A 27,281-nucleotide genomic window follows, 5' to 3' on the forward strand; every position below is an offset into this window, starting at 1 on the left:
AGGTTCTTGTATTCAAGGGGTGTCCCTCCCTCATCCTCTTTATGAGTATGTCAAAGAGGATGATGAAGGAACCCTCTATTATAGATTGTAATATCTTTTTCTTTTCTTTTCTCTGTTCTCTGGTCTTGGGGTCTGCCTAACCCCGATTACTAATCAAAAAAAAAAAAAAAGAACTTGGGATTGGCCAATGTTTTGTGGCAACTTGTTTTGGCGGCTTCTATAAAAAAAACTTAGCACACTGCCAACAAATCGTCAACTCTTTCTTCTTTACCTAACACTCCCAACTATTCTTATTAATAAAAAACTTCACATACCCAAACATTTTGACACTGTGGTAAGAAAGTCTCGTAGAGATGGAAGCTCCTCTCCTACGTGAACATGAACACGTAGAACCCAATCTCTTCAAGAGATCCCTGATAGAATCTAAGAAGCTTTGGCAAATTGCAGGGCCTGCAATTTTCACTTCAGTATTCCAATACTCTCTTGGTGCCATCACTCAAACCTTTGTAGGTCATGTGGGCACACTCGAACTCGCCGCGGTTTCAATCGAAAACTCTGTCATTGCCGGGCTTGCCTTCGGTGTAATGGTAAGATTCACCCTGCATACTGATAATTTAGTGCTAGTTTATCTTCTATTTTTTTTCACTAATTTGGAAGTTATTTTCACTCATTATTGTTTTGAAGTAGTTTAGAGGGTCCTATTTCTTCCTGATTCTCTTGTTGGTTTTGGGATTTTGTCTGTGGGTTTTTGTAGCTGGGAATGGGAAGTGCTTTGGAGACACTTTGTGGGCAAGCTTTTGGTGCAGGACAGATTAGGATGTTGGGTGTGTACATGCAGAGATCTTGGATTATTTTGCTTTGCTCGGCTCTTGTTTTGGTTCCCATTTATGTCTTCTCTCCTCCCATTCTCATCCTGTTTGGGCAGACTAAAGATATTGCGGATTTAGCTGGTATCACTCTCTCTCTCTCTCTCTCTCTCTCTCTCTCTCTCTCTCTCTCTCTCTCTCTCTCTCGTGTGGTATTCTCCCCTGACCAGGAGGATAAGGTTGTATCACATTTTAAGGTAGAGGGAAATCTCTCTCTCTCTCTCTCTCTACCAAAAAAGGTGGGTGGACATATTAACTACCTTGGGCCCTGTTTATTTTTGGATTTTGAGAAGGGAAATGATATTTACGCCCCTTTTGATAACCCGGGACACCCAGCGCCAGTGCACGTTGCAATCAAATCCACTGGATTTTTCTGACATCAAGAACATTAGCCCCCCTTTTGTCATTGATACACTGACACCGGGTGTCCCAGTGATCAAAAGGGGTGATCACAAGAGGCGTAAATATCACTTTGCTTTTGAGAAGTCCAAAACTGATTACTGGCCTCAAAATTAAGGCCTGGTTCGTTTGAGATTATGACAACTGATTGTGAGCCCCCAAACCAATTTTTGGACTTGAATTACATTATTTTGGTGTCGAATAATTGGTTTGGAGGCTCACCATTGATAACCTCATAAAAACAGGGCCTAAACGTAAAGTTGAGTCCTATAATCAGTTTTGGACACAATCAGTTCTTAAAATCCAAAGGGCATGTGTTGTTTTGGTTTTAAGAATCAATTGTGAGTCCTAAACTTAGGGAAATGATAAATGCGCCCCTTTTCATCACGTGGACACCCAACTGCATTGTACATGGCAATCATGTCACTTCATTCCTTCAAATGTGAAGTACATTAGCCCCTTTTCAGTCATAGATACACTGTAGCCGGGTGTCCCAGTGATGAAAAGGGGTGCATTTATCATTTCCTCTAAACTTATTATTGGATTCAAAATTAAACATAAAATTCTAATAACTAGTTTCGTGTGCTTACAGTCGAACTTAAAATCTAAAACAAATATGGCCTTAATTTTGAGTCCAATACTCAGTAGTTTTGGACTCACAATCGACTCCCATGATCCAAAACAAACTGAGCCTTAAATCTTTTGTGAGTTGATTAGGCCGAGGAATGATCATAAATGTCTCATGATCCACAACCATTTTCTCTTGTTTGTCTTCTTTGGATGGATCATGCATAAAAGTTTAATTATATTGGACGAATCTAACCCTCCAATTTTTGGCAGTTGAATGGACGGTAAGAAAAAAAACCAAGTATTATCGGCAAAAATTAAAACTTTAGAATGGTCCAATGACAGATAAATGTTTGGACTATTGAACAAGTGGGCCCCCAACTGGCCCTAGTCAGTGGTACCTACTCACTCAATTTTTTGTGGACACTGTTTGCCCACCTTTCATGTTGTTAGTCTCCATCATTCTTAAAAAAGAAGGTGAATGATTGATTTTGAGGCATCGTGGAGTTTCTACCACTTCATGTTCAAAAACGAGAGAGAGAGAGGGCAGAGAGATAAGGGAGGGGACAAGCATTTATTAGATTTTTGTGGAAAAATTGAGGAGATAAGGGAGGGGACAATCATTTATTAGACAATGGTGTTATTATGAGTGGAGAGAGGGAAGAGAGAGAAAGAGAGAGCATCATTCCCTAAAAATTACATGGGAGACTTCCAAGGTAAAGCTGATGTCACCTCCCTTTTTACACAAAATTCCAATGGAATATCTCTATTTACTAGCAACCAAACGAAGCATTAGAGTTACTCACAAGGACTTAATATAAGTTGGGAATTGCTAGCGTCCATCACAGAAGGCATTTCGCGGCTGGTCTGTGATGTGCGGCAGATCAGCCGCGAAATGCCTTTTGCGATGGACCTAGTAGTTTCAATTAGGAACTTAATATAAATATTTTAGAAAGTTTAATTTCTAATTTATGTTAATATAATTTTTATTTAAAATTTTTGAAAAAATAATAATTAAACTTTTCGTCTAAAACATGATTCTCGGGATTGAGCCTCTAGCTAAATATGGTCCAGGCTTTCTTCTTTGACCGGGCCGGGGGGGGGGGGGGGGGGGAGGTGGGGTGTTGTTAAATCCCATCTTACCTTCCAAAAGCTAAATAAATAAATAAAAAAAACATGATTCTCTATCACTAAAGTGGAATATACTTTAAAATGAAGGAGTATTTGTTGAATAGACCCTCGGGATTGGCTTCTTAAAAGTAGGGGTGCAACTTGGGCTGGGCTAAATCCAAACCCGATGGGTTCAACCCGATTTTGGCTTGGGCCAGGTTGCATTTACTTGGGTTGGGTTTGGGTTAGGGCTGGAAAATAAAAGCAAACCCGATTTAAGTTCGGGTTGGATAGGGTTGAGGACTTTGCCAGCCCGACCCGACCAAAACTTGACCCATCCCCCTAATTTTTGGCTACTGATACCTTGTTTTACATTGATTAACCATTGGTCAAAGGCTCTTACAATTTCAAAAATGCTCTCAACAGCCAATCCTAGACATGCAACACAAAGTGAGTCACCCATTATCAAAACATGCTCGCGCAAAAATTAGTAGCCTAATTTTATCATGATTTTATTATGATTTTCAAAATCTTATAGGGTTAAGCTATATTATTTTTGTATTTTTTTTCTATTTTGCTTCGGGCCAACCCGAATCCGAGCTGGCTCGATTTAGAATATAGGATTAGAATGGTTGGATTAGGCTCGACACATTTACTGTGTCAAACATCCACAGGGGTAATTTTTATCTTGAACAAATCCCGGGGAGTGGCTAACCTAATTGTATAATATATCTTACCCATTGTAAGGCTATCCAAGGATAAAATAAACCCAAACTTGCTATCAACATAAAGAAAATAGAAGTTGAAGAATAAGAGACTTGTTGCATGCTGCACGTTATTGGCAGTATTGGCTTGCATTAAGAACATCCCCCAAATACCCCACATAGAGCTCATTTGTGGGATATCTGATTACATTTTCTAAGAGAAATTAAACAAGACTGTTTATACAGGGAAGTTTGCCTTGTGGATGATTCCTCAGTTGTTCGCCTACGCCCTCAATTTCCCGATTCAAAAATTCTTGCAAGCTCAAAGAAAAGTCATTGTCATGACTGTAGTGTCTGCCGTGGTCTTGGTGATACACGTGGTGTTAAGCTGGTTGCTTATATTTAAATTCGGGTGGGGCCTTTGGGGTGCAGCCATTGCCCTCAACTTGTCTTGGTGGCTCATCGTTTTCGGCCAATTGGGCTACATCTTTGTAACCACATCTGATGCTGCTTGGACTGGTTTTTCAATGCTTGCCTTCAATGAGCTCTTTGATTTCATCAAACTTTCCTTGGCTTCAGCTGTAATGTTATGGTAAGCCACTTCCATTATTACACAATCTTTTTTGAATCTTAATTAACACTTTCCATTCTTGACTTGATGGCAATCAATGTAGTGCTCTCTCTCTCTCTCTCTCTCTCTCTCTCTCTCTCTCTCTCACTCAGATTCTTGAAACCAACCCCACATCAACCCGACCAGAAAATAGCATGGGATGGGTTTAGAAATCATGGATCTTGGGTTGGACAGGGTTTCAAGTTAAAAAACCCGACCCCGACCCAACTCAGGTCGGGTCGGGTTTCAAGAAAAAAGTCAGAAACCCGACCCGACTCTTACAGGCGTGCTATTATTTTCTTAAATATCTCTAAAATAACATGTCAAATTATTTTCTGGTATATTGATATAATTGTTTTCACTTAGGATCATGTTTGTGATTTGAAAAAAAGTAGATTGCTTCTTAAAATTATGCATTTGAGAACTTAAACTTGGAGATTTTTGGTGTGAAGATTTGTTGTTTTCTACCATCTTTGAAACTAATCGCTATAGTAAGCTTAACCTTAAAATTCCGACCCAACCCAACACGAGAAGCTATCTTGGGTCGGGTTGGGTTTATGAATCTCGGCTTTTCTCATAAAGACTCGACCCTACCCGACCCGACCCGAGATAATTTCTCAGGTAGGGTAGGGTTATGGAAAACCCAACCTATCCGACCCCTCTCTCTCTTTCTCTCATGCGAAATTGATATGTTTTGTTGGCTGAAATGGCAGTTTAGAGTTTTGGTACTTGATGATATTGATAATCCTGGCAGGCCGCCTTACAAACCCTGTGATAGCAGTTGATGCCATCTCCATCTGGTAAAAGAGCTTCAATAAACTTAATATCACCATTTTTCAATTATATAAAGTGATGAAAATGTAATATATTTTTTTCTAAAATTAATGTGATGATAAAATGAAAAATATTCTTGTAATTGCATTTGCAGCATGAACTTATATGGATGGGAGATTATGATTGCAATTGGATTCAATGCTGCCATAAGGTTTGTCACTGTTTTGTTTTGTTTTTTTTCTCTAGGGCTTTGTTCACTTGCCTTCTTGAGAAAGGAAAGGAGAAGAAAGTAAGCCAAATTTACCAGTGTTGGACATGATTTGACATTTTCCACCGTTCACTCGTTTTTTCGGGAAAGCGGAATTACACAGGTGGAAAATATAAATAATGACGTGGAAAACCAACTTTCTTGCACTTTCCCTCTAAATTTTCTCACCAAAAGAATCACTTTCCTGAGAAAACCACTTTGCCTGCATACTTTCTTTTCCTTTCTCGACCAAGTGAACAACGGAATTTTGTCACAGTTTCTTTTCCTTTCTTTTCCAGTTTTCCACGCCAGATTCTTTTCCTTTCTTTTCGTTTCCTGCAGCTAGAAAACAAGTGAACAGAGCCTAGGAGAATTCTATCTTAAGTATAGTCCAAAAACTCGGCGAGACTTAGAAGTGTAGGAGAATTCTATCTAAAGTATAGCCCAAAAACTTGACGAGACTCAAAAGTGGGTCGAGTTAACTCGGACAAGTAGACAATTCAAATCTTGAGTTATTGGTGAGTCAACTCGTTTTATTGGCAAGTCGAGTTCTACGAGTTTTTATTTGTAATTTTTTTTAAAGTTGTGTTAATAGCATTCCCTTCCTGCCACTTATGTTGGTCAAACAAATATTTATGATTTCTGTTTCATATTTGCCAAAACATGCCTTTAGGCCCGTTTGGATTGCAAGAAAAACATTTATAATGGAAAAATTTTCTCAAGAATTTTTTTTCTTTCACAATTTAGAGGCGAAATAATATGATTAAGGTTAATTTAGAGGGATATCATCATAAATTGAAACTCCCTTTATAAAAAAACTGAATAGGATCGGTTCAAGTTATCATTTTTCATGTGTGAATAAATTAGTAATTTTGGAAATATTTTTACTTTCCAAACTTTTCCAAAAAATTTAGGGGCCGTTTGGATACGCGAATTTTAGAATCCAGGTTAGTTTGAAAACAGTGTAAAAGAGGGTTCATGATCAAGCTGTTGTATGCTATCCTGACAGCGTTTCTTGGATTTTAAATGAGAAATTCAGGTTTTAAAAATCTCTCGTGCATCCTGAGATTTCTAAAACCTGGAAATGTGGGAGGATCTGCTACTCTCTAGCAGATGGAAAGAAGGGCGAGAAGTAAAAAACGAGTCAAAAATGACGGCCGGTCCGCTTCTTCTCTTGTCTCTCAGCTACACAATTTTGAAGAAATCATAGATTCTAAAATCCGCATATCCAAACGGCCCCTTAGTGTTTTTTCTTGGCTAAGAGAAAAGGCTGATAAGAGATTTTGTAATCCTAATCATTTGGTCTAGTGAAACTCTCTTCTCGCGTAAACGCAGCCATCCTGCCAAACCACATAGAGCATTTTTTTTTTCTTTTGGTGTGTGTTATGTTTCTCACACTTCATCTCATTGTTAATTAGCTGCACATCAAATTTGATCCTGTTTTTAGAGCAATTTGAGGAGAGATTTGAGACCTCTCGGTGTACAACACATCCACCAAATGTTCATTTAGTTTGTCTATTTGTATTTGCAAGTTATAAGTTCTAGTGTCACTTAGTCAATTTGAGGAGAGATTTGAGACCTCTCGGTGTACAACACATCCGCCAATTGTTCATTTAGTTTGTCTATTTTATTTTCAAGTTCTAAGTTGTAGTGTCACTTGGTCAATTTGAGCCAGGTAGATCCTTTCACCTTCTTTATGAAAATTTTCTAAAGGATTCATTAGCCGACCCCAACTAGTTTGCGACAAAGGCTTAGTTGAGTTGAGCTGAGTTGTTCTATGGTAGATATATAACTAGTGCCCTTTGATCTTTTTGCATGAAAATCTGTTATGGTTGTTGTAACAGTGTGAGAGTATCAAATGAACTTGGAGCTGGTAATCCTCAAACAGCAAAATTTGCCGTAATTGTGGTTTCACTCACATCCATTGCTCTTGGCCTGGTTTGCATGGTCATCATTTTGACAACCAGAAACGAATTCCCTTTTCTTTTCACCAGTAGCAGTGTTGTCGCAAAGGAAGTTACCAAACTTTCAGGCTTACTAGCATTCACCATGGTTCTAAATGGCCTCCAACCAGTTCTATCTGGTTAGTTTCATGAACTTGACTTTCTTTCTGTTTAATTTCTTGTGAAACAACCAATTAATCCATAAGCTTAAGCATTGGAGATGGTGTTATTTAATCTTACATACTTTAAGACTCCCCCTCACATGTGGCCCCTCCTTTTAGGGTTGGCCTACACATGTCACATGTGGCCCCCCTTTTTTCCGCCCTTCTTTTTAGGGTTGGCCTACACACAAGTGGCCTTTTTTTTGTGGAGGTTGGCCATTACATGTGGATTTTTAAAATGAACACAGGACCTTTGCTCTGATACCATGTGAAACTACCAATTACTTCAAAAGCTTAAGCAGTTGGAGATGGCGTTATTTAATCTTTCATACTTTAACAATTTCTCTTATATTACATTGCTTTTGACTAGTAACATGGGCTTAAAACAAGCGTATAATTTGTTTCATGCCATTTTACGTAGAAAGCAACAGAGTAAAAATGAACATGCAAATTGTTTAATGTCCATTTTAAGTATAAAGAAAAAGAGCCTAAAAATGTCAGAAAGTGGTGTGTATCAATTGCAAATAGAGGAAAGTGTTTCTAGTCCGGCCGACTAGAGATCATTCTCTAGTCCGCCACCCAAAAACACATGGGTCCTACATATTTTGTGGTGATCTAAAGCATTCATTTGATAGGCCTCATCATAGATAAGATGTCCACAAAAATTCAGCTTCATAGGATCTTCTTAACCCTTCGATTTGTGGAGTTAAAAAATGGACAGATTTGTGGCGGTATATAGCCGTCCATTTTAAGCTTCACAAATCATAGGGTTGGGATGATCCTATGAAGCTAATTTCTTGTGGACACCGTCTCTATGTCAGGCCCCATCAAATGAATGCTTTGCATCACCCAAATATGTGGGACCCATGTGTTTTTGGGTGGTGGACTAGAGAATGATCTCTAGTCGGCCGGACATAGAGACGGTGTGGGAGAATGAGTTTTTGCCTGATTTTTTGAAATCACACGCATTGTATTCAGGCAATTCTCATTCTCCCATTTCCACCCATTTGTCCCCCCTTTCACTAGGTGAATGAGAAAGGTTTCGAGCAGGCCTTAGGGTGCGTTCTTTAACCATTCTCTTGATTCTCATTCTGGAAGCTAGAATCAATTCTTACTTTATGGAGTGCTTCCAAAATTAGAATTACATTTCTGAACTTATTTCTAAGAATTATTTTTTCTATTTTTTGGAATAGAAGCACGTTTTCCTGTGATCGAAAACAATTGATTCCAGAGTACTGATTTGTAAAAGAGAGAGGGAGAAACTTGATTCTGTAACTTAATTATGGTAAGCTTAATTTTGTTTTCCTTCTTCTTTCAGGAGTAGCCATTGGAGCTGGATGGCAAGCTCTGGTAGCTTACATAAACGTTGGATGCTATTATATTGTTGGGTTACCTATTGGGTTGCTTTTGGGCTTTAAATTTGATTTTGGAGTTGAGGTGAAATACCCGGAAATTCTTTAAGACATTTTTTTAATTTTCAAACTGATTTAGTTCTTGTTCAAATTTCTTACTATTTTTTTCTTCTTTGGGCGTTGAAGGGTATTTGGTCTGGGATGATTGGTGGCATTGTTCTTCAGACAATAATCTTAGTGGTGGTAACTTCATGTACTAACTGGAACAAGGAGGTGAGTTAATGTTCTTTGGACAATGTTGGGTTTCATTTTAGAGATATGATTAGCAATGCATAACTAATATAATAGTGAAATGTTAGTGACTCTCTCGTGATTGATATTGCAGGCTGCACAAGCGGAAGAACGTGTTAAGAAATGGGGAGGAACAGCTGCTGAAGAAGATTGAGTACTAATTTTCATGGTAGAAAGAAGGAAAAAAATTATGTGTCCTTTTGAAGTTTTATCTCTAATTTGAAGGCTAATCTACCCTCTAAGTAGATCATTTTTTTTGGAAGGCATGTAATGGACCCCCTTTAGGATTTCACATTGAGCATAGTTGATAGCCATTAGAGAAAGATCATCTGATAGGACGATAAATCATCAGATGGTCCCACAATTGATGTCAAATTTTCCAAGTGAAGTCATAACAATCCTAATCCTTCATCTTGCAGAAAATACTCCCAATCCACAATTTAAAACGATTCAAGCATACAATATAAATGTGGAATGTTGCTTAATTTTTCTTAATTGCCCATCTATAAAGATGATCAGACAGCATGAGATCAAATTAGTTAATTTCCTGTGATATTTTTATCTTCATGATAGGGCCTACAAAAAAAAGGGTATCAGCTCCCTTTTGCAAATGGACAGATGGCATAGTGACTACTGTTTGGCCCGAAGAACCGTGGTGGTGATAACTTTCACCCTCTTGGGAGTACATGTATGTCTTAGATCATGCATTGTACCACAGGTGATTACAGTAATTTTCATCTTACTTAAGTAACAAAGATTTAGAAAGCTAATCCACCCATTGAACACTGCAAAAAGTATGAGAAGAAAATTAAAAATAGGGAAAAATACAGATAAACTCCCTCAACTTTATGACATTTTCAACTATAACCCTGCCTTTTAAGAGTCACCAACTACACCCCCTGAGGTTTCAATCTGTATAAGGTAGACCCCCTCAGTTGACTGTTCGTCCACAAATCGAAGGGTTAAGATGATCCTATGGAGGTGATTTTTTAGGCCCACCCTATCTATGTCAGGGCCCATCCAATGAATGCTTTGGATTAGAGTTGAAAGTGTCAGAAAGTTGAGGGGTGTAACTGTATTTTTCCCTAAAAAATAAAATAATGTAATCAATTGAAACAACAATATGTAATGAATCAAAAATGTCCAAATGTAAACTATGAATACCATAACTACTTTTTGCCGCTGTTACCCGAGTTATCTAAGTATATGATTTTAGCTTGTGGTGATGCTCTTCGGAACCGTATCAACTCTTCAAGAATCCTTGATTTCTCAGACACCATATCCTCGGAAATCTTAAAATACAGTGTCTCAAGCACGGGGGCACTAGCGAGTATGAATTCTATGATTCCCAGATCAATTATTGTGCCTGATATCTTAGTCATCTTGACAATTTTCAGGTAATTAAACACGCAATCCAATTGTTCTTGTGCTTCCCAGAAATTCGCTTCCCATAAATTCTCAACAGGTTCAGAAGCCGCTTCTGCATCAGAATAGACCTAGAGATATTCATGAAACTAAAACTCATTTATACACTTATCTCACAACATTACATATCAAAATAAAAGGTATGTTCAAAAGAACTTACCGAGATTGTAAGTTCTTGCAATTTAGGAGAGGCTTTACACAAGCAAATAGCTGCCAAGATCTCCTTTAAGTTCATAATATTGATGCTGAGAGAAAGATTCTTCAGATATTCATATGTAATAGGAACCATATTCGGTATATCACCCAAAGCCAAAACCTATAAAGCCAAAAAGGTAACATGAGTGTTTTACAAGTGAATTTCAAATGAGAACCACAACACCGAGTTACCTGTAAAAATTAGTTCTCCATTTCAAGCCTTTCAAGTGCATGTAGAGAGCTGAGAATCTTGATTAAATTGCAAGTTTTCCCTTGCTCAAGATATTTGGTGTTTTTTGACACCCGAAGACAAATCAATAACTAGAGTAGATAGAAGTAAAAGCATTTTCAAAACAAAGTGATTCGAATTCACCGCAGAGGAATGAGGATCGGAGATTTGGAGCATGTATCCGAAGATTAGTTAAATTATCAATGCTCTTCAATACCAGTCTCTCAAGAAGTGGGCAGCTGGAAACCAACCATTCCAATGTATCATTAGAAATGATAATTTCTTGAAGATCAAGGCTTGTCAGATTAGGGAATCCTTTAAATGTGGAAGGTGGCTTCAAAATACAAGAATATAACTCCAAATGGTCCATTTCATGACAAAAGAAGAGGCAAGAAGGAATATTATAATGCTTGTCCCCATCTATATCAAGGATGAATTCCTTAATTCCATTTCTTTGTAAATAAAGGATCCACCGATCAATATCAGAACAACTGTGCAGGTAAAAAGAACACTTGAACATGTGAATTGGACCTTTGTAGTGTATGAGAACTAGATCAACAATGCTTGCAAGCTTAAGCTTCTTGAGAGTATGGTCCGTAAGCAGTGGTGTTTTACAGTGCTTATCGAATATAAGTTGAGGAATTGTAATCCATTTAAACCTCCAATTGCTCGACAAGATACTTGTTCGCACCGCATCCTTTAGTGGCAAGTGGGTGAGAACGGTGTCTGTAATATTTTCTGCTAAATTGCTGATCATATCTAACTTCTTAACAGACTTCATCTTTGATTTGCAAACGGGTTCAATTTTTATTCTCTTCTGAATTCAAAAGATTCAAAAAAAAAAAAATTTTAAAGGTAACCAAACTTTATTAATAAGAAGATATGTACAAGAGGTCCCCCAGACAAAGAAATTACATCTCCACAAAAGAAAGGATGCGAGCTTCAGGGAGATTAACACCCTCCTTGGCTAAAGAATCTGCCACGTCGTTAGTCGATCTCCGCCTATGCTCGAAACAGGGTTTGATCTCCCTGATGAGGAGCAAATTTAAGCCACTGCTAAGTTGCATCAAACAAAATACAGTCAAGAAAAATGGAATCTACAAAAGAATGCCATGTGAAGATGATTATATTATGTTCAAATACTCTAAATAGAAGAGCGAATATAGAACTTTCAGTTCCAAGGCACTAAAGAGGATGTACTAAAGCATACATCTGTAAGACATTGTTTCCAATATTCAAAAGGGTCTCTCAAAAGTTGGAAAATTCTATTCAAAAAGCACAATCAGTCAGGAGAGAACTCAAGAGAAAGATATTGGTCCTTTTTACACTTGAAATGAAACATGGAGTCTAATTCATGAATCATAAGATTTTTCTATTGCACAACCCAGATTTCGCTGATAAGAACCAAGAAATAGAAAGAACCAAATTAAAGAAAAATCCATGAATCAAAGAACTTCCAGAGAAATCAGAAAAAGAATATATAAAGCAAGACCTTGAAAGAGAGTACATTCAAGATTAATCACGGAGAACAAACTGCAAGGAACGAAAAATATGAAAAATATAAAGACCTTATTCTACTATTGACTAGGCTTGGACGAACTTGGGCTCGAAACTTAAGGAAAAGTGACCGAGGTTTTCTCCACTTCCACCTTATCTAGCACCTTTTTCAGATGAAAAATTTCTATTTCTTAAAGAAGCTCCTACTATACCCACTTAATGAACTTAAGACACGAATTTGAAATTTGAAATCGATTAATTACATTTTTCTTGGGACTTTAAAAGAAGAAAAGATCTCGAGAAAATAAAAACATGAAATCAACTTACATATAACAAGGTGCATGGCTAATGTTACGTGATGAAAAGGAGAATAGTGAGTTAGGGCTACACTCCCCCTCACTGAAGTATTTATATCATAAAAGAAGGCTACAATGACAAGAATGCCCCTAATAGGCTTATTCTAACACTCCCTATCAAGTTGGAATGTATAAATTATACATTTATATTCCTAGCTTGTTACAAATATCGCTCAACTTTGCTTTATTCAATGGCTTTGTTAACATATCAGCCAACTGATCTACAGAACGAGTAAATACAGTACATATCTCCCCTTTCTGAATCCTCTGACGAATGAAGTGACAATCGACTTCGATGTGCTTTGTAAGCTCATGGAAGACTGGATTAGTTGCAATGTAGATGACAGCTTTGTTGTCACAATACAATTGTGAGGGTGACGAAGAAACAATCCCAATCTCAGATAAAAGTGATCTTAACCAGATAATCTCTGTACTTGTGTGTGCCATCGCTCTGTATTCTGCCTCAGCACTTGACTTTGCAATGACATCTTGCTTTTTGCTTTTCCAAGATACCGGGTTACCTCCCACAAAAGTACAATACCCGATAGTTGATCTCCTATCTGGAGGAGATCCAGCCCAATCAGCATCAGAGAATCCCTCAATTCGCATATGACCATGTCTCTTGAATAGTAGGCCCTTTCCAGGTGCACCCTTAAGGTATTTCAGGATTTGAACCACTGCACTCTAGTGTGAGGTACGTATTTGTTAACTTACCAACTTCTCCAAAAGCTTAAGCTGTTGGAGAAAGGCGTTACTTATCTTTTATACTTTAACACTCCCCCGCACGTGTGGCCCACTTGGCAAACACGTGACACATGTGGTCCCACTTTGGGCCGACCATCGCATGTGGATTTTTGCTATCCGGGACGATTGAACTCGAGACCTTTGGCTCTGATACCATGTTAACTTACCAACTTCTCCAAAAGCTTAAGCTGTTGGAGAAAGGCGTTATTTACCTTTTATACTTTAACAGTATTGAACTCATGTATTGGCTGACCACCCTACAGCATAGGATACACCAGGACGAGTGACTGTAAGGTATATGAGCTTACCCACTAGTCTTCTATACCTGCCAGGGTCTTCCAACAGATCTCCTTCTTCTGGAACTAGTTTTACATTGGGATCCATAGGGTACAGATACAAGTTTTACTTCAAGATTTCCTGTCTCTTCCAACAAGTTCAGAACATACTTCCTCTGCCAGAGAGGAGTATGCCACCTCTATCCTAAGAAAATATCTAAGACGTCCCAAGTCTTTCGTAGCAAACTCTTTTTGTAAGAAGGTCTTCAGCTTCTGTATTCCCTATGAATTACTACCTGTAATGATGACGTCGTCAACATACACAATCAATAGAATGCACCTTGCTGAGGACTGATGACTGAATGCCGAGTGATCTACTGCCTGAGGCCAAACCGTATAACGGCCTCACTGAATCTCTCAAACCATGCTCGTGGAGATTGTTTCAAGCCATACAAAGATTTCTTCATGCGACAGACAGAGGAGGACATCTCCCCCTGAGCAGCATACCCTGGAGGCTTATAAAAAACATAGTTTGAGCCCCTTTCTTCCCCAGGGCACCCCCCTTTTCTTAATTTGTTATGTAACAGATCTGACTATGTTGCGCAAATGAGTTTGCCTTAACTAGAAAAAGAAAGAAAAGCGGTAGCTTCCTTCTCAGGTAATTGAAAACATCCTTCTCTGGTAAGATATGTTTCTGTAATGTTCCCTTTTAGGAACATTGATCAAGGCTCGTGGTTCGTCGTGTACAAGGGCCACTCTTTTGGTTTTTCTCACAAGGGCTTTCCTTACGGTGTTAATGTGGGTGTGAGCCAAGGGCCATCTTCATGTGGGGCCCACTCCGTAGGACAAAGATTGGAATGAAGGCAAGGCTTTGGCCATGTGGGGCCCCTTTTTGTGTGTTTGGGCATCATTCAAGGGGTCAGATCGTGTCGAGGTGACCCACTTGCGGGGCCTATGGAGTGGGAGTCCCTCTTTACGGCTTGGGCTAAAGGGCCATGACATGGGCATCAATTGGGAATGTTTCTGCCTTGGGGCAGAAATGATATCAACACCCCCCTTTTTATATATGCAATTAATCACTTAATGGGGAATATTACTATGTTTGTGCTATTTCTTCCTTTATGCTAAAATGATAAGGGCACCCATTTTTAGTGTGGCCATCTTTGGGCAAAGGCTACTCACTTTTGGGTATTTTCACAAGAGCATTAGAATGATATTGGCACCCCATGTGGTGAGTGGAAGGCTTTGTTAGTACGGGGCAAGAAGGGCACAATCATGCAAGGGGTTCTTTGGCTAATCTAATTAAGATGTTGAAATGATATTGATAGCCACATGGGATTTTGGTGGGCATCTTGCAAACATATATAAGATGGGTCAATTGAGAAAGGAAATTATGCTTGCTTATTATCTCCATGTCTCGAAGTGAAGTTGGCTAGTATAGCCGATCAGCCGTGGTAGTGACATAGTGCATCTCCTACATGGTGAAGGTGCAGTGAACACCCCATCTATCCTCCATCCTCGTCCTCCTTGTAGAAGTGTGCACTTGGAGATCACCCATCTTCCACAATCATTCAAGAGAACACCCCCTCCATGAGCAGTGCGCCCTTGGATGCGGCAACCATCTATCCTTCCCCATCTACTCTTCTCCTTCCCTACATATTCTCCACAACATCCCTCCATGTAATGCCCCCAATCTTTTGTATGTGACTGAATTGATACATGAAGAGATTAACTTCAGATTGGCCATCTTCCACCTATCTTTATATTGTGTTTTTGCATATGGTATATTAAATGGAGTGCTGCCATTAGTGCTATATGAATGCAATGCAGTCTTCTTCTTGAGTGTTTAATGTTCTTTATAGAGGTTGAAGAAAAGGGTCATTACAAGTGGTAAGGTTGAAGAAAAGGGTCATTACAGTTTTAATATTTACACCTCTTTCCAACTAAGCCACGGTAGTCTGCCACTTGCCTTATCTCTCTCTTCACTTTCTTTCTCCTCTCACCATCTCGTTTTTCTCCTCCCATCATTCCAGCAATTTCTGCTCAAAATTAGGTTTCGCCATCAACACAAAAGTTGTTCGTGACAACTTTTAGAGTCTATCCAGCCCATTATTAGAAGCCAATAGTTAACGCAGCTACTACTTCGAGCAACTTTTGGCATTTGTCGATTTTGGTCTGAACCCCAATCCAGGCTATCCCGGAGTCCGATCTGAGATCTGCAAAAAGCATTGTGTTCCTTTTGACATGACAGACAGATCACACTTAAATTCATTTTTCGACACCGATTCCAATGGCTCCACCAGTTGTTCCATATTTTGATGAGTACGACGATCTATATTTGCGAGGTTACACTCCCTATAGCTATTATGAGGATGCATATCTAGAATGGATCACGGCTCTTGATGCATGCCGTAAGTATTATGGTTAAGTTCATCAGATAACCATTCGCCGAGTCAAGGATACAATGTACAGCGACGCCAGGTCGAAATGGAGATTCTTCGTGTTAGATTGTCGTTATTTGGGCAGGCCACCATTCCATTTGTTGGAAGAGGTTCGCTATGAGTTTATGAGGATTTATGCATATCAATATCAACAAAGATTGAAATGTGAGCGAGCAGCATATAAGCAAAGATTGATGCGTGAAGAAGCCGCTCGACACGAAGAAGCCAGTCAACATAAACGGGAAGCCGCAGCCCGCCGTGAGTGGGATTTGCAGAACCGGTTAGCTATTTCTTCTCCCCCACCACCTGTTATGATATTAGTTCTAAAGAAGGGGAGAAGGTAGTTGCTAACATTATTGCGGAGCCAAATGCTAGTGTTGACGAGACCATTATTGATGTTGAGCCCATGATTATGTCAGATACAGAGTCCATGATGGCAGATACAGAATCAGAGATGAAAGATATAGAGCCAGAGAGTCCAGTGACTGATGAGGCATTACCAGAGCATGGAGAGCTTGAGCATTGCACTGAGGATATCTATTCCATATCAGGACAGGAGCATAGTGACAGTGTTGAGTCTGTTGTGGATATTAGGACATAGGATTTTAGCACACCGAATGATAGCACCGAGCCCGATACAGTTCTAGCAGATGGTTTTGTTGCTGATTCCATTGAGCCAAATTTGATAACGGCAGTCGATATCCTTATTGAGGCTAGTGATGGATTGGTATTGCCCATAGGTGTTATGTCGATCCCACCGATCCAGGAGGAGTACGTTGCTATCTTCCCAGCAAGTTTACTTCTTTAGTGTGGTTTGTGTTCTTTTGATTTTACATGGCTTATTTCTTCCATATCGCTCCATCGGCATTTCAGACCACTTTCACGATTGTCAGGAGTATTAGACATCAGGAGTGCCTCTGACTGATTACGACTCCTACTGCTTCAGTGCATCGTCTACATATTCGGTCCAGGTGGATTAGAACTTGAGGGCGAGTTCTTTTCAAGCGTGGGAAAATGGTGTAGATAGTAGGCCAAATAAGAGGCATATTTGCCTAATAGGACTTTTAGACTTTATTTTCATGTTATTTAGTTTCTAGGATTTTATTTCCATATTTTAGTTTTACGGATTTTATTTTCTATGAAATTTTATTTCAGTTGCCTATATATAGGCCTCATGTATTAGGGATTATTAAGTTTTGATGAATTGATATTGATTAGCTTCTCCCCTCTACAGGTTTCTTCTTCTTCTTCCTCTTTCTCCTCTATTCTTCCTCTTCTACTTCTCCCCTATCACTTCTCTCCAACTCAACTCAACTAAGCCTCCTTCCTTCAGTTTCTTTCCCTTCTTCGTTTTGAGTGAAATTTTTGTCCTAATTTCGTTCCTTCATTCCTTCATTTCTCTTCAAGAGCTACAACATTCCAATCACAAAGACAAGATCTAGTCTCCATCTACATTGCAAGCTATCTTCTATTGGGGAATCATCATTGGCGTACGTTGCGCGGCCTCGGTGCATATAATCTCGACTCTACATTTGAGTTGAGAAACATATGCAGGATCGTTGTGTTGGATGTCATCTACCTCTAGAAGATCACATGCAAAGGGCTTGAAGCATTAGGAAAGCTAAGTAAAGAGAATAGTTTTTCTCTGTTCATAGCAGCCTAAAATAGTACTCTTTTCGGTTGAGGTGCTTCATTCTTTTTGAAGTGCGTTCCTGAAAGAATATTTCTAATTCCATGAGGATCGGTAGTCAAAGTAGACCCATGATGTCTTACCCATCGAGGCTCATTATTGTCCATTGTAGTATTGGTTCAATGTGGCCCATTTATTGCTCGTGACCCATTTTCATAAGGATTTGTTGAATAGTGTGTAAGGGTAGTTTAGGCATTACTTGTATATTAGAGGGTATTATAGGCTTTGTATCATGATTGCCCTAATTGGGCCTATATATATCATTTACATGAGAATCTCCCTTAATGGAGACTCTCCATCGCTCCATTCCTCTTCGTCTTCCTCTTTAACCTAATCCTCATTTTTAACATGGTATCAGAGCAAAGATCCTACGGTAGGAAAGGAAGAAGAAGAGTCCATCTCTCATCTCACGCATCTCCATCTCTCATCTCACAATTTCTGTTTTTGAGTGGAACCCATTTTGGGTTTGCCGTAAAACCCAAATCCTAGCCAAATCTCTCTCCCTAATTTCTCTCTCTCCCCTCTCTCTCTCTCTCTCTCTCTCTCTCTCCCTAAAATCTCTCATTCTTACACTACCTACATCTCCCCTTACATGAAAACCCCTTTACGGAAAACCCTTCCTTTTTGTGCTTTGCACAATCCCCACAAAAATCTCTCGCAGCTCTCTCTTTCTCTCTCTCCTCAAATCTCTCATCCCACAGGCCACCTCTCTCTTTCTCTCACCCCCTCTTCCATCAAACCTCCTTGCGGCAACCTCCCATGCCGTAAATCCATCCCCGATTCCTCTCTCCCATAATGCCTTTGCCGTAAATCCCAACAAACGAAAACTCAAAAAAAAAAAAAAAAAATACGCCTGCTGTAAATTCCAAATCTCAACCCTGGCGACGGTGTCCCCCGTCGACCTTGTCTCTCCGGACGACAATATCCCCCGTCGTCGGTTGGTTATCTCTCTCCAGGCAACGGTGTCCCCCGTCATTGGTTGGTTCCTCTCACCCTTCTAATGGTGGGAGTTCTTATTCTATTGGCGTTGTACTACTCAGTCAATGTCTCTGCCGGTGCTACGTTGCCCTTTTTCGCAGTGCACACCTTGGCGTGCTTATTTTTTGTTCGATGCTCGTTGTCCTGCTGAGGCGCTTTTGTTTGATCGTTGTTGGCATTCAGCTTCGTTCGTCGTGTTGTGATTCAGGGGGATGTCCTGTTCTGATTGCTCTCGACGTCATGACGATTCAGGGGAGCTGCTCTTTTTTATGGCTGTTGATCTCGATGTTGTACTCTTATGGCCGTTGCTATTTTTTGTTATGCTTTTCATTATGTATTCACCACAACAGCTTGAGGGAGAGTGTTGTACCGAGGTAGTCGGCTGTATGTATGAGATTATTAGGTTTTTTTTTTTGTATTTGTACTTTGAGTTGTTTGTCGTAGTTTTCTTTGGACAAGCTGCTGGAGTTACATAGTATAAACACTCAAGCTTGAGGGGGAGTGTTGAATAGTGTGTAAGGGTAGTTTAGGCATTACTTGTATATTAGATGGTATTATAGTCTTTGTATCATGATTGCCCTAGTTGGGCCTATATATATCTGTGGACCCCAATCCGAGGATGATGAGGAAACGAGTCCCTACATTCTCTAGATCTCCACATGAGAGAGAGCTCTACCAAGGAACTCTCGAAATGGATGCCACCCTCATAGCATAGCACGAGTGGCGATATAAAAAGAAATGAAAGAGATACCTCTTGATCCGGAGCCAGGGCTCGAAACCGAGACGCACTTGAAATAACTCAGAGTCACCATCCATGGATACGCCATGGAACCAAAATAAATGCTCTGTTTGCAATGGATAACCAAAGATACAAAAGGTCCGTGCCTGGTGACGAATGGAGAAGGTCTGAAGAGCTCCCCCAATTCGCCCGAGTGCTAACACTTGGTCTCTTATGCCATTTATTTATTAACTTTGAAGAGTTTTGGGTGAAAATCATGTGAAATGAGAACGAATATCCCCGAGAAAAATGTCTACCTAAACATGCATGACCCGGGGATAATAAGCACATACAAAATAAATAAAAGAAGTGTGTCACCTAAGCATTGCTAGGTTATGAGTGTCATGCCTAAATAGGTGTCTAAATTCTGATAGGCAAACACATGCATGCTACAGCTAAAGGTATAAGGTCTGCACAGGATGAGAAATCTAAAACTAGCAGTTAATCATGAAATAAATTAAGATACAGTAAATGAAATAAAGAATAAACAGAAATACGGGCAGATAGAAGAAAAAGCATGTGAGAAAGCCAAGAAATGAACACACACTATCATGATCCTATGCGAAAATCATCATCAAAATACAAACACAAACCCTAAAGTGCTAACAACAGACCCTAAGACTCTAATGCTTAAGCCCGAGTCTTTAGATGATCTGAGGTTCATCCAAAGAAACCTACGTATCCCCGCCTCCACGAGAATCAAGGCAACGTAGTTCTTCGCACCTATTCTAAGCTATGATGCCTAAGCCGTCTAGACCTCTATCCTAAACTCGACCTAAAAGACCGGACTAGTTATTAAAGCTCCTTATGCGATTATTTAAATTCCAGTGAATTGCGAATTTTAAGACACCATATATGCCCTAACTAAATGCAGGTTAACCCTAAGCTAATGCAGGTGGTTTTTACCAGTGTTTAAAACTGCGGATTTGACGCGGAACGCGGCCAAGAAAAATCCTTGTTGACTCGGCGCGGATGCGGCCAAGAACGCGGTTAACACGGTTGACAAGGTCATAACTCGGGAGAGTCAAAGGAGTTTATTGACTCTGTAAGGCAAAACGCGGAACGCGGATGTGGTGAAACGCGGAATGCGGCCGAGGTAAAAAGGAGTCGACTCGGGCGAGTTCCTTGCCGAGTTAAGGAGTTTTTAAACACTTGTTTTTACAACCTATGTATAACAAGGCTGTGCGTCCTAAGGAAAACAATGGGATCACTAACGCATCCTAGACTTAGTCATCAGTCAGCGATGTGAATCGCCAACTGACCGGACGGATGCGCTCCTAGCTAGGACAAACTCCTAACTCTAACACTAACACATCAAGCACACAACAAATCAAGGACAAACTCCTAGCTCTAAAACCCTCTATCTAGAACAAAATCCTAACTTTAGAGGAAGAGCTTTTTGAAAGCAAGGTTTTAAAGTTGTTTATTCAAAAAAAAAAGATTTAAACTGCCATTTACAAAAGTTTGGCTGGACTTGAGATAAAGATCCCAAGCTGTACTACGTACCTCTTGGAAGAGGATCAAGCCAACGTAGTTCCAAACGAACTCTCCTACTATGCTCCTAAAGCTTTAAAGCACTTCAAAATGACTTAAGGTTTTTGATATTTTTCAACTGTTTTTGAATTTTAAGATATTTCAATGTTTTTGAATTTTAAAATATTCAATTGTTTTTGTGATTTTAAATGATTTCAAAGTTTTCGCGATTGTAAATGATTTCAAAGCTTATGGATTTTAAAATTTCAAATACTTTCACCATTTTGGTCAAAGGCCAAAGGGAACACGCAAAACAACATCCTAGGGTAAAACCCTTAGGGTAAAGGGGAAACCCCAAAGCAACGAACTAGTATCCCAAAACAAGATGCATCAATCCACAAACAAGTAAACAAGCATCCCAAGAACAATGAAAAAGATCTAAGATCTCGAGTAAGCAAAGCTCTAATAAGACTGAGTTAGTCTCTAATCAAAGAAGAATGACAACAACTCTAAAGGAGAAACTCCTAGCTACCAACACCAAGGAAGAGGGGCAAATGAGTCAATGACTCTCTAATAACGCTACCAAAATATGGGGCAAATAAGTCAAAGACTCGCTACAGAAGGGGTTATTCTAAAATGAGGCTGGGTAAGCCTCCTAAAGAGAAAACTCTCTAAATGAGACAAGGTTTGTCTCCAAACAGGGACTCTATAAATGAGGCAAGGCATGCCTCCTACGAGAAAACTCCATACCAAACTAAGGTAACTCCCTAAGGGATAGGCTCTAAACGATAAGGCTTGTCTCCAAGGGAGGATCGCCTTGATGAGACAAAGCATGTCTCCTAATATAACTCCCTAATGAGACCACAATGGTCTCCCAAAAGGGCTCCAAATGACTCTTTCATTGCCCTTGTAATGAAAGGACAAAATCTAAGGGTCTAATGTCTAAAGGCTTCTAAAAGACTTGGTAAGTCTACTAAATAAGAGGGAGAAACGCTACTTGGACTAGGTAAGTCCCCTAAAATGTGGGCTTGGGCTAACGCCTTCATTGCCCTCGTCTTTTTAAAATGCCAATAAATGGAATCCCAAAATGAAAGGAGAGTGAAACTATAGGACAACCTTGCCTAAACAAACTGAACTTATTTAGATAAAACCTTCCTACAAACTAGCAAGTAACCGCTCCAGTAGAATCTTCCTTATAAGAGAAAGGGATGGGATTGACCACCAATACTCACTCCCTCCGCAGTCTTAGTTTCACTTATATTTTTTATTATTATAAACAGTTCAAAATAGACCATGATAATAGCAAAAGGAAAGGCAACAACAAGAAATTATAGTGCAGAAATGGTCTTATGAGCGGACCATCAAAATTCTAGATGAAAGCATTAGTTCACATGTAAAAGAGGACATGATAATTAAATATGCTAATCAGTTGAAAGAAAAATCAATCAGCTCCTCACAATTATCAGAGCATAAGCAATCGAGGAGTGATCCGTGCAGTCGATTAAAAGGGATAGAATCATTGAGCTGAAGGATAAGAGATGAAAAAAAGGGACACCATCTGGGAAAACTTTGGTTTTGGGTAGAAAGGCTTGGATACTAACTAACCTGTCCACATCTTCTTCTTCTTCTCTTTTTAAAAATAAAATAAAAATGCAAACAGGTGACATTTTCATTCACAAAACAATCAATACTACTTCTCCAATCATCAGGCAATGTGAAGAAAACTGGAATGGAATATCAATAGTTAAAATTATAGTGAAAACTAAACACTAAAATTTTAAAAGAAAAGAGAGGTAAAATCCCAAGATTAGGCATTATTTCTACAATTCTTACACTGAAGCACTTTCTCTATTATCATTCAAAGAATTATCAAGAGTTTAATACCAAGGTTATGCACATATCCAAACATGATCAAATTGATACAATTTTCTATGAGTCAGATGATAAAATGGACAGCTCAGAATCAAGTGCATATGAAAACATTTTAATGCAAATATCAATTGACACAAAGATGGAAGAGGGGACTTTTTGGTTACAAACTAGGATGGGGTCTACTGTTCTTAAGGTGCTCAATCAAAAGTAGGAATTCCCAAACCTTCAAAGAAAGTAAGCCAAAAAGTAAAACTCTAAGGAAGCCAAATTTATTTTCCTAATATTCAAAGCCAAAGCCTTCTCTCTATGTTTGAAGTAATGCATTTAGTAGTTCGAAAAATTAAAACACATTACCCTCTGAAAACTATAGATGGAATGAACCATCTCTATCCTGAATTGAAACATAAAAGGAAGACCACTCTTCTACTCCTTGGCTGGTATAAATGACTAAGATATTTTCCAAAGAAACAAAATGATTTATTGCCATTACCAGGTCTTGACGAAATAGAGGGGACTATTGTATGCATCATTAAACCTTGGCAACATAAAAAAAAAGTTATGAAAAATTATCATGCTTCAGCAAGATAAAAAAATTGCCAGAGTAATTTTATAGCTAGCGAAATATGTTTGGAACGTACAGGCTTCCAAAGTCATTAATTAGCCATCATTAACAATGTACCCCCAATGTAACCCCCAATGCATATACAACCTGAATTTTATCCACATTCACAGATAATACCAAAACTTGAACAAAAAAGTGTATTTACTAGAGCAAATAAACAAACGATTGGCAAAACCACATCATAAGAGAAATCTGTTTGGAATTAAACCAAAATTTCTTGTTATAATATCCAAACCAGCTGAAAGGAATGTGCTAAACTGAACTTGTGCAAAACAGGGATTGAATTAAATGCATAACAGGGCTGAACTAGTAAAATTTACAAAACAGAAAATAAACTATGACCGAATTAGACTGAGTTTATAAAATGTCTTGGACAGAAACTGGGATACAAATGCATTGGGCTGAAACAAACAATGAACCACACACATATATAAGTATACAACGACATCTATAAACACACACACACAGACACACACACACACACACACACACACACACACATAGCCACATACACTCACATATACTCATATACTCGCAGCCACACACACATATTCACAATCTTACACATACACTTATATCCACAGCCACATTCATATATAAAGAAATATTAAAACTGATGTGAACATATCTGTCCACCTAAACCAAAGATATAGTAACAGAACATTATCAAAATAATCAAACTGTAGAATATATTACAGAAACATTATGACCTTATTATCCTTATTATGGTGCGCAACATTATGACCTTATTATCCATATATAAGCATATCTAAACAATCAGACCATAGAATATATTACAGAAACTTGGACTTTGGAATACTCAAGCTTGGGAATCACAACCAAATTAAAAACCTCTGGCTCTATTCCTTTTAAAAACCCCACATTAGATCAATGAGAATGCACACTAAACAACCAAAATGGATAGAACACGCAGATCTTGAATTCCAGCACAACGTTCAGACTAAAAAAAAATTAGCGATGGGATAAAATCAGAATTCTCAAATTTCATTCAAATCAGAGCAAGAATGGAGAAATCCATTAAGCAAAACATACATAAAAAAAATTAATTAAATATTTCAGATCTAAGTACAAATATCAAACAAGCCTAAATTTTAGTATAAATACCAAACTGAAATGGACATACATGGGGATCTCAAATCTTAAAAAGACCATTCGAGCTTCAACCAAATCAGAGATGATACGAAGCCAAAATTCACAAAAATTATCAATCAAAACCCTATCTAAAAGGAATTAAACGAAAATACCTCAGCTCTTCACCTCGAATAATCGGATCTCCTTAGCATACCTTTAGACCTTAGCCAGAAATGAAATAAATGGAGACAAACAGCCACTCCCTAGATAATCTTGATTTTTTTAGATGGCTAATCTGTCTAGGATTCAATGAAGAAGAAGGAAAATCCGCGTCGGGATCTTAGCCAAAAAGTGACCGGAGGAGGAGGTATAGGCTTTGGTAGTGTTGACGGGATAAATGAGATATGGAGAAATGGGTTTTGAAGTGGGTTTCAATAGAAATGGAGGTTTGGTGGAGATGGGTTTCAAGGTGGGTTTGGAGAAGTGGAAATGGGTTTGCCGGATTCCAGCAAGGACGGCCGGAGAAGATGGTGAAGTAACATTCTTGGTTTCAACAATGTTGGAAAAGTTAGTATGGATCTGATCTATGGTTTATTCGAACCCAAAAAAATCTGCAACTTGAAATGAAAAACTCTTTCTGTTTGGAAATCAGAAATAAAATAGAACTTATCTGTTTGGTTGAAAACCCTTTGGAAATTGGATTGAAAAGAATAAGGCTGAGTCGTGCCACTGGTCACTCTCCTTAAGAATCGTATCCGCCCCCTATCGGTGCAACCGGGATTTGCGAACCGACGCTCCAAGATAAAACAGCCGAAATTGGCCCCAGTCCACGTGCACTCGCTGACTGGCCCACCCAGAATCACCAACAGAACTGTGCTCAGAAAGAACGGAACGAAGGAGGAAGAAGAACAGAAAACCTTGAGTGCAAAAACGTCTGTGTATTTTTTTGTGTGTAAAACAATCTGTCTCGTCCCCTTTTATAGACCTGAAAGTGTATGTTGGGGAGAGCCACCATTAAAACGCACCCTTAAAGGCCAGAAACGTTTTTTCTCCCAACAGTCATTTTTGTGACCGTTGAGATTCTAAACGGTTCTTTGCAATTAAGGTGGTGTGTCCAAATCAAAACCAAAGGGTAAAAATCAAAACAGTTTTTTTTTTTTTTGCAATAAAAATAACCTTTTTCATTTAAACCCAAACCCAAACCCGGACCTCGGACCTCAGACCACGGGCCACGGCCACGGTCCGGCGAGGCGCGCGCGTGCGTGTTTTTTAAACATGGGCTTGTGCTCTTTTAAAAGCCCAAGACCCAACAAATTCTAAAGCCCCTCAAACCCAAACCCAAACCCGGACCCCGGACCTCGGACCACAGGCCACGGCCCGGCCCGGCGAGGCGAGGCAAGGCGCGCGCGCGCGTGTGTTTTTTAAACATGGGCTTGTGCTCTTCTAAAAGCCCAAGACCCAACAAATTCTAAAGCCCCTTGAAGGCTCAAGCCTTTCTCCAACTCTCCATCTTATATGGATGAGAAAAATTCTCTCAAGCTCCCATGTGGGACTATTTATTTTGCCTTGGTTTAGAGAGCACAATGTTCACACACACATCAAGGTCTTGGGTTCAAGTCCCCATTCAAGCAAAAGACTTTTGCCTTCCAAATAAGAGAGGGAAAACTTTAATTTGAATCTTCCCTCTAAATTTTGATTTAAAAATACTAACAATCCCCCATAAGATTCAAAATACAGTTACAGTTTTGAAAACGGAAGTATCTGAGCACATTAGAATAATAGAGCGGATTCATACCGGTGTCTTTTGGACTTCAACCGATATTTAGGATAAACAGATTACGTTACCGAGTACGGGTAGAGTTAGACTCCTTCAACCTTTCCTCGTAGGTGTAACCGACTAACCTGTCACCCACACCCTACCATCGATTCCTTGGTGATTCAATCACAGTTTTGGAACATTTTGGTCTTGTTCCCCTCTTGGTTCTCATGAATGTTCTAGAGAATTACTCGTCAAATTCTCATAGGAGGCGGCCTTACTTCCACATTCACTTAGGTCAGTCATCAAGTATGCACTGCAAGTAACATACCACCCAATATAGGTTATGAACTGATTAAGAGCATATAACTCATCCTTTCTCATTTGCAGTGAACACTATCTTCCAACATTTTGCATCTAGGAGTAGGGGTGATAGTGTTAACAAACCATCCGGTGACTTGTTAGTACCCATTGAACCAAATTCCAGGGATCTCCTTTCACATTGGTTGGGTGTCCATCACTAATGGTTCATGCTACGAGCTTGAACCCCATTCCTTGCGATGCCTCATAAACCACCTTGTTTATCTGTGGCTTTATCAGAGGATCTGCCAGATTCCTCTCCGACCTTACAAAGTCGAGTGTTATTGTTCCCTCACTCAAGTATTGCTTTACCAAATTATGCCTCAGGCGAATATGCCTTCTTTTGCCATTATAGGTCTTATTTTTTGCCTTGGCTAAAGCAGCTTGGCAGTCACAGTGTAGAAACACCGAGGGAACTGGCCTTTGGCCATAAAGGCACATCTGCCATAAAATTCCTGAGCCATTCGGCTTCAG

The 27,281-nt window shown here is 39.2% G+C and overlaps 2 protein-coding genes and 1 pseudogene across 4 annotated transcripts; 1 reads left to right on the plus strand and 2 right to left on the minus strand.

Annotated features, from left to right (window-relative positions):
• Positions 1-266: 266 nt before the first annotated feature.
• LOC143849674 (protein DETOXIFICATION 33-like) lies at positions 267-9,428 on the plus strand. The gene is made up of 9 exons (XM_077358800.1): positions 267-587; positions 755-950; positions 3,893-4,238; positions 4,970-5,056; positions 5,185-5,241; positions 7,122-7,360; positions 8,700-8,818; positions 8,920-9,006; positions 9,119-9,428. The coding sequence occupies exons 1-9, from the start codon at positions 354-356 to the stop codon at positions 9,176-9,178; spliced, it is 1,425 nt and encodes a 474-aa protein (XP_077214915.1). The 5' UTR covers positions 267-353; the 3' UTR covers positions 9,179-9,428.
• Positions 9,429-9,781: 353 nt separating this feature from the next.
• Positions 9,782-25,221, minus strand: LOC143849675 (F-box/FBD/LRR-repeat protein At1g13570-like). Of its 3 annotated transcripts, XM_077358802.1 has the most exons (3): positions 24,865-25,221; positions 10,610-10,765; positions 9,782-10,520 (listed from the first exon to the last, which is right to left on the minus strand). In XM_077358802.1, the coding sequence occupies exons 2-3, from the start codon at positions 10,736-10,738 to the stop codon at positions 10,194-10,196; spliced, it is 456 nt and encodes a 151-aa protein (XP_077214917.1). In that variant the 5' UTR covers positions 10,739-10,765; positions 24,865-25,221; the 3' UTR covers positions 9,782-10,193. The 3 variants fall into 3 exon arrangements, 2 of the variants coding, with proteins under 2 accessions (XP_077214917.1, XP_077214916.1); XM_077358801.1 differs by lacking the exon at positions 24,865-25,221 and having other exon boundaries at positions 10,610-10,957; XR_013235759.1 differs by lacking the exons at positions 9,782-10,520; positions 10,610-10,765 and adding an exon at positions 11,776-11,926.
• LOC143850644 (F-box/FBD/LRR-repeat protein At1g13570 pseudogene) lies at positions 10,959-11,654 on the minus strand (annotated as a pseudogene).
• Positions 25,222-27,281: the final 2,060 nt, after the last annotated feature.

Source organism: Tasmannia lanceolata, unplaced genomic scaffold, assembly GCF_043159265.1.
Source record: "Tasmannia lanceolata isolate RefF3 unplaced genomic scaffold, GAP_Taslan_0.1 ptg000018l, whole genome shotgun sequence".
Taxonomy (NCBI): Eukaryota; Viridiplantae; Streptophyta; class Magnoliopsida; order Canellales; family Winteraceae; genus Tasmannia; species Tasmannia lanceolata.

Coding starts and splice junctions, on each gene's coding strand:
- LOC143849674 (XM_077358800.1), top strand. CDS start 354: ATGGAAGCTCCTCTCCTACGTGAACATGAACACGTAGAACCCAATCTC. Junction 5,242..7,121: donor GGATTCAATGCTGCCATAAG/GTTTGTCACTGT, acceptor TTGTTGTAACAG/TGTGAGAGTATCAAATGAAC. Junction 7,361..8,699: donor CCTCCAACCAGTTCTATCTG/GTTAGTTTCATG, acceptor TTCTTCTTTCAG/GAGTAGCCATTGGAGCTGGA.
- LOC143849675 (XM_077358802.1), bottom strand. CDS start 10,738: ATGGTTCCTATTACATATGAATATCTGAAGAATCTTTCTCTCAGCATC. Junction 10,521..10,609: donor TGCAAGAACTTACAATCTCG/GTAAGTTCTTTT, acceptor GAATATCTCTAG/GTCTATTCTGATGCAGAAGC.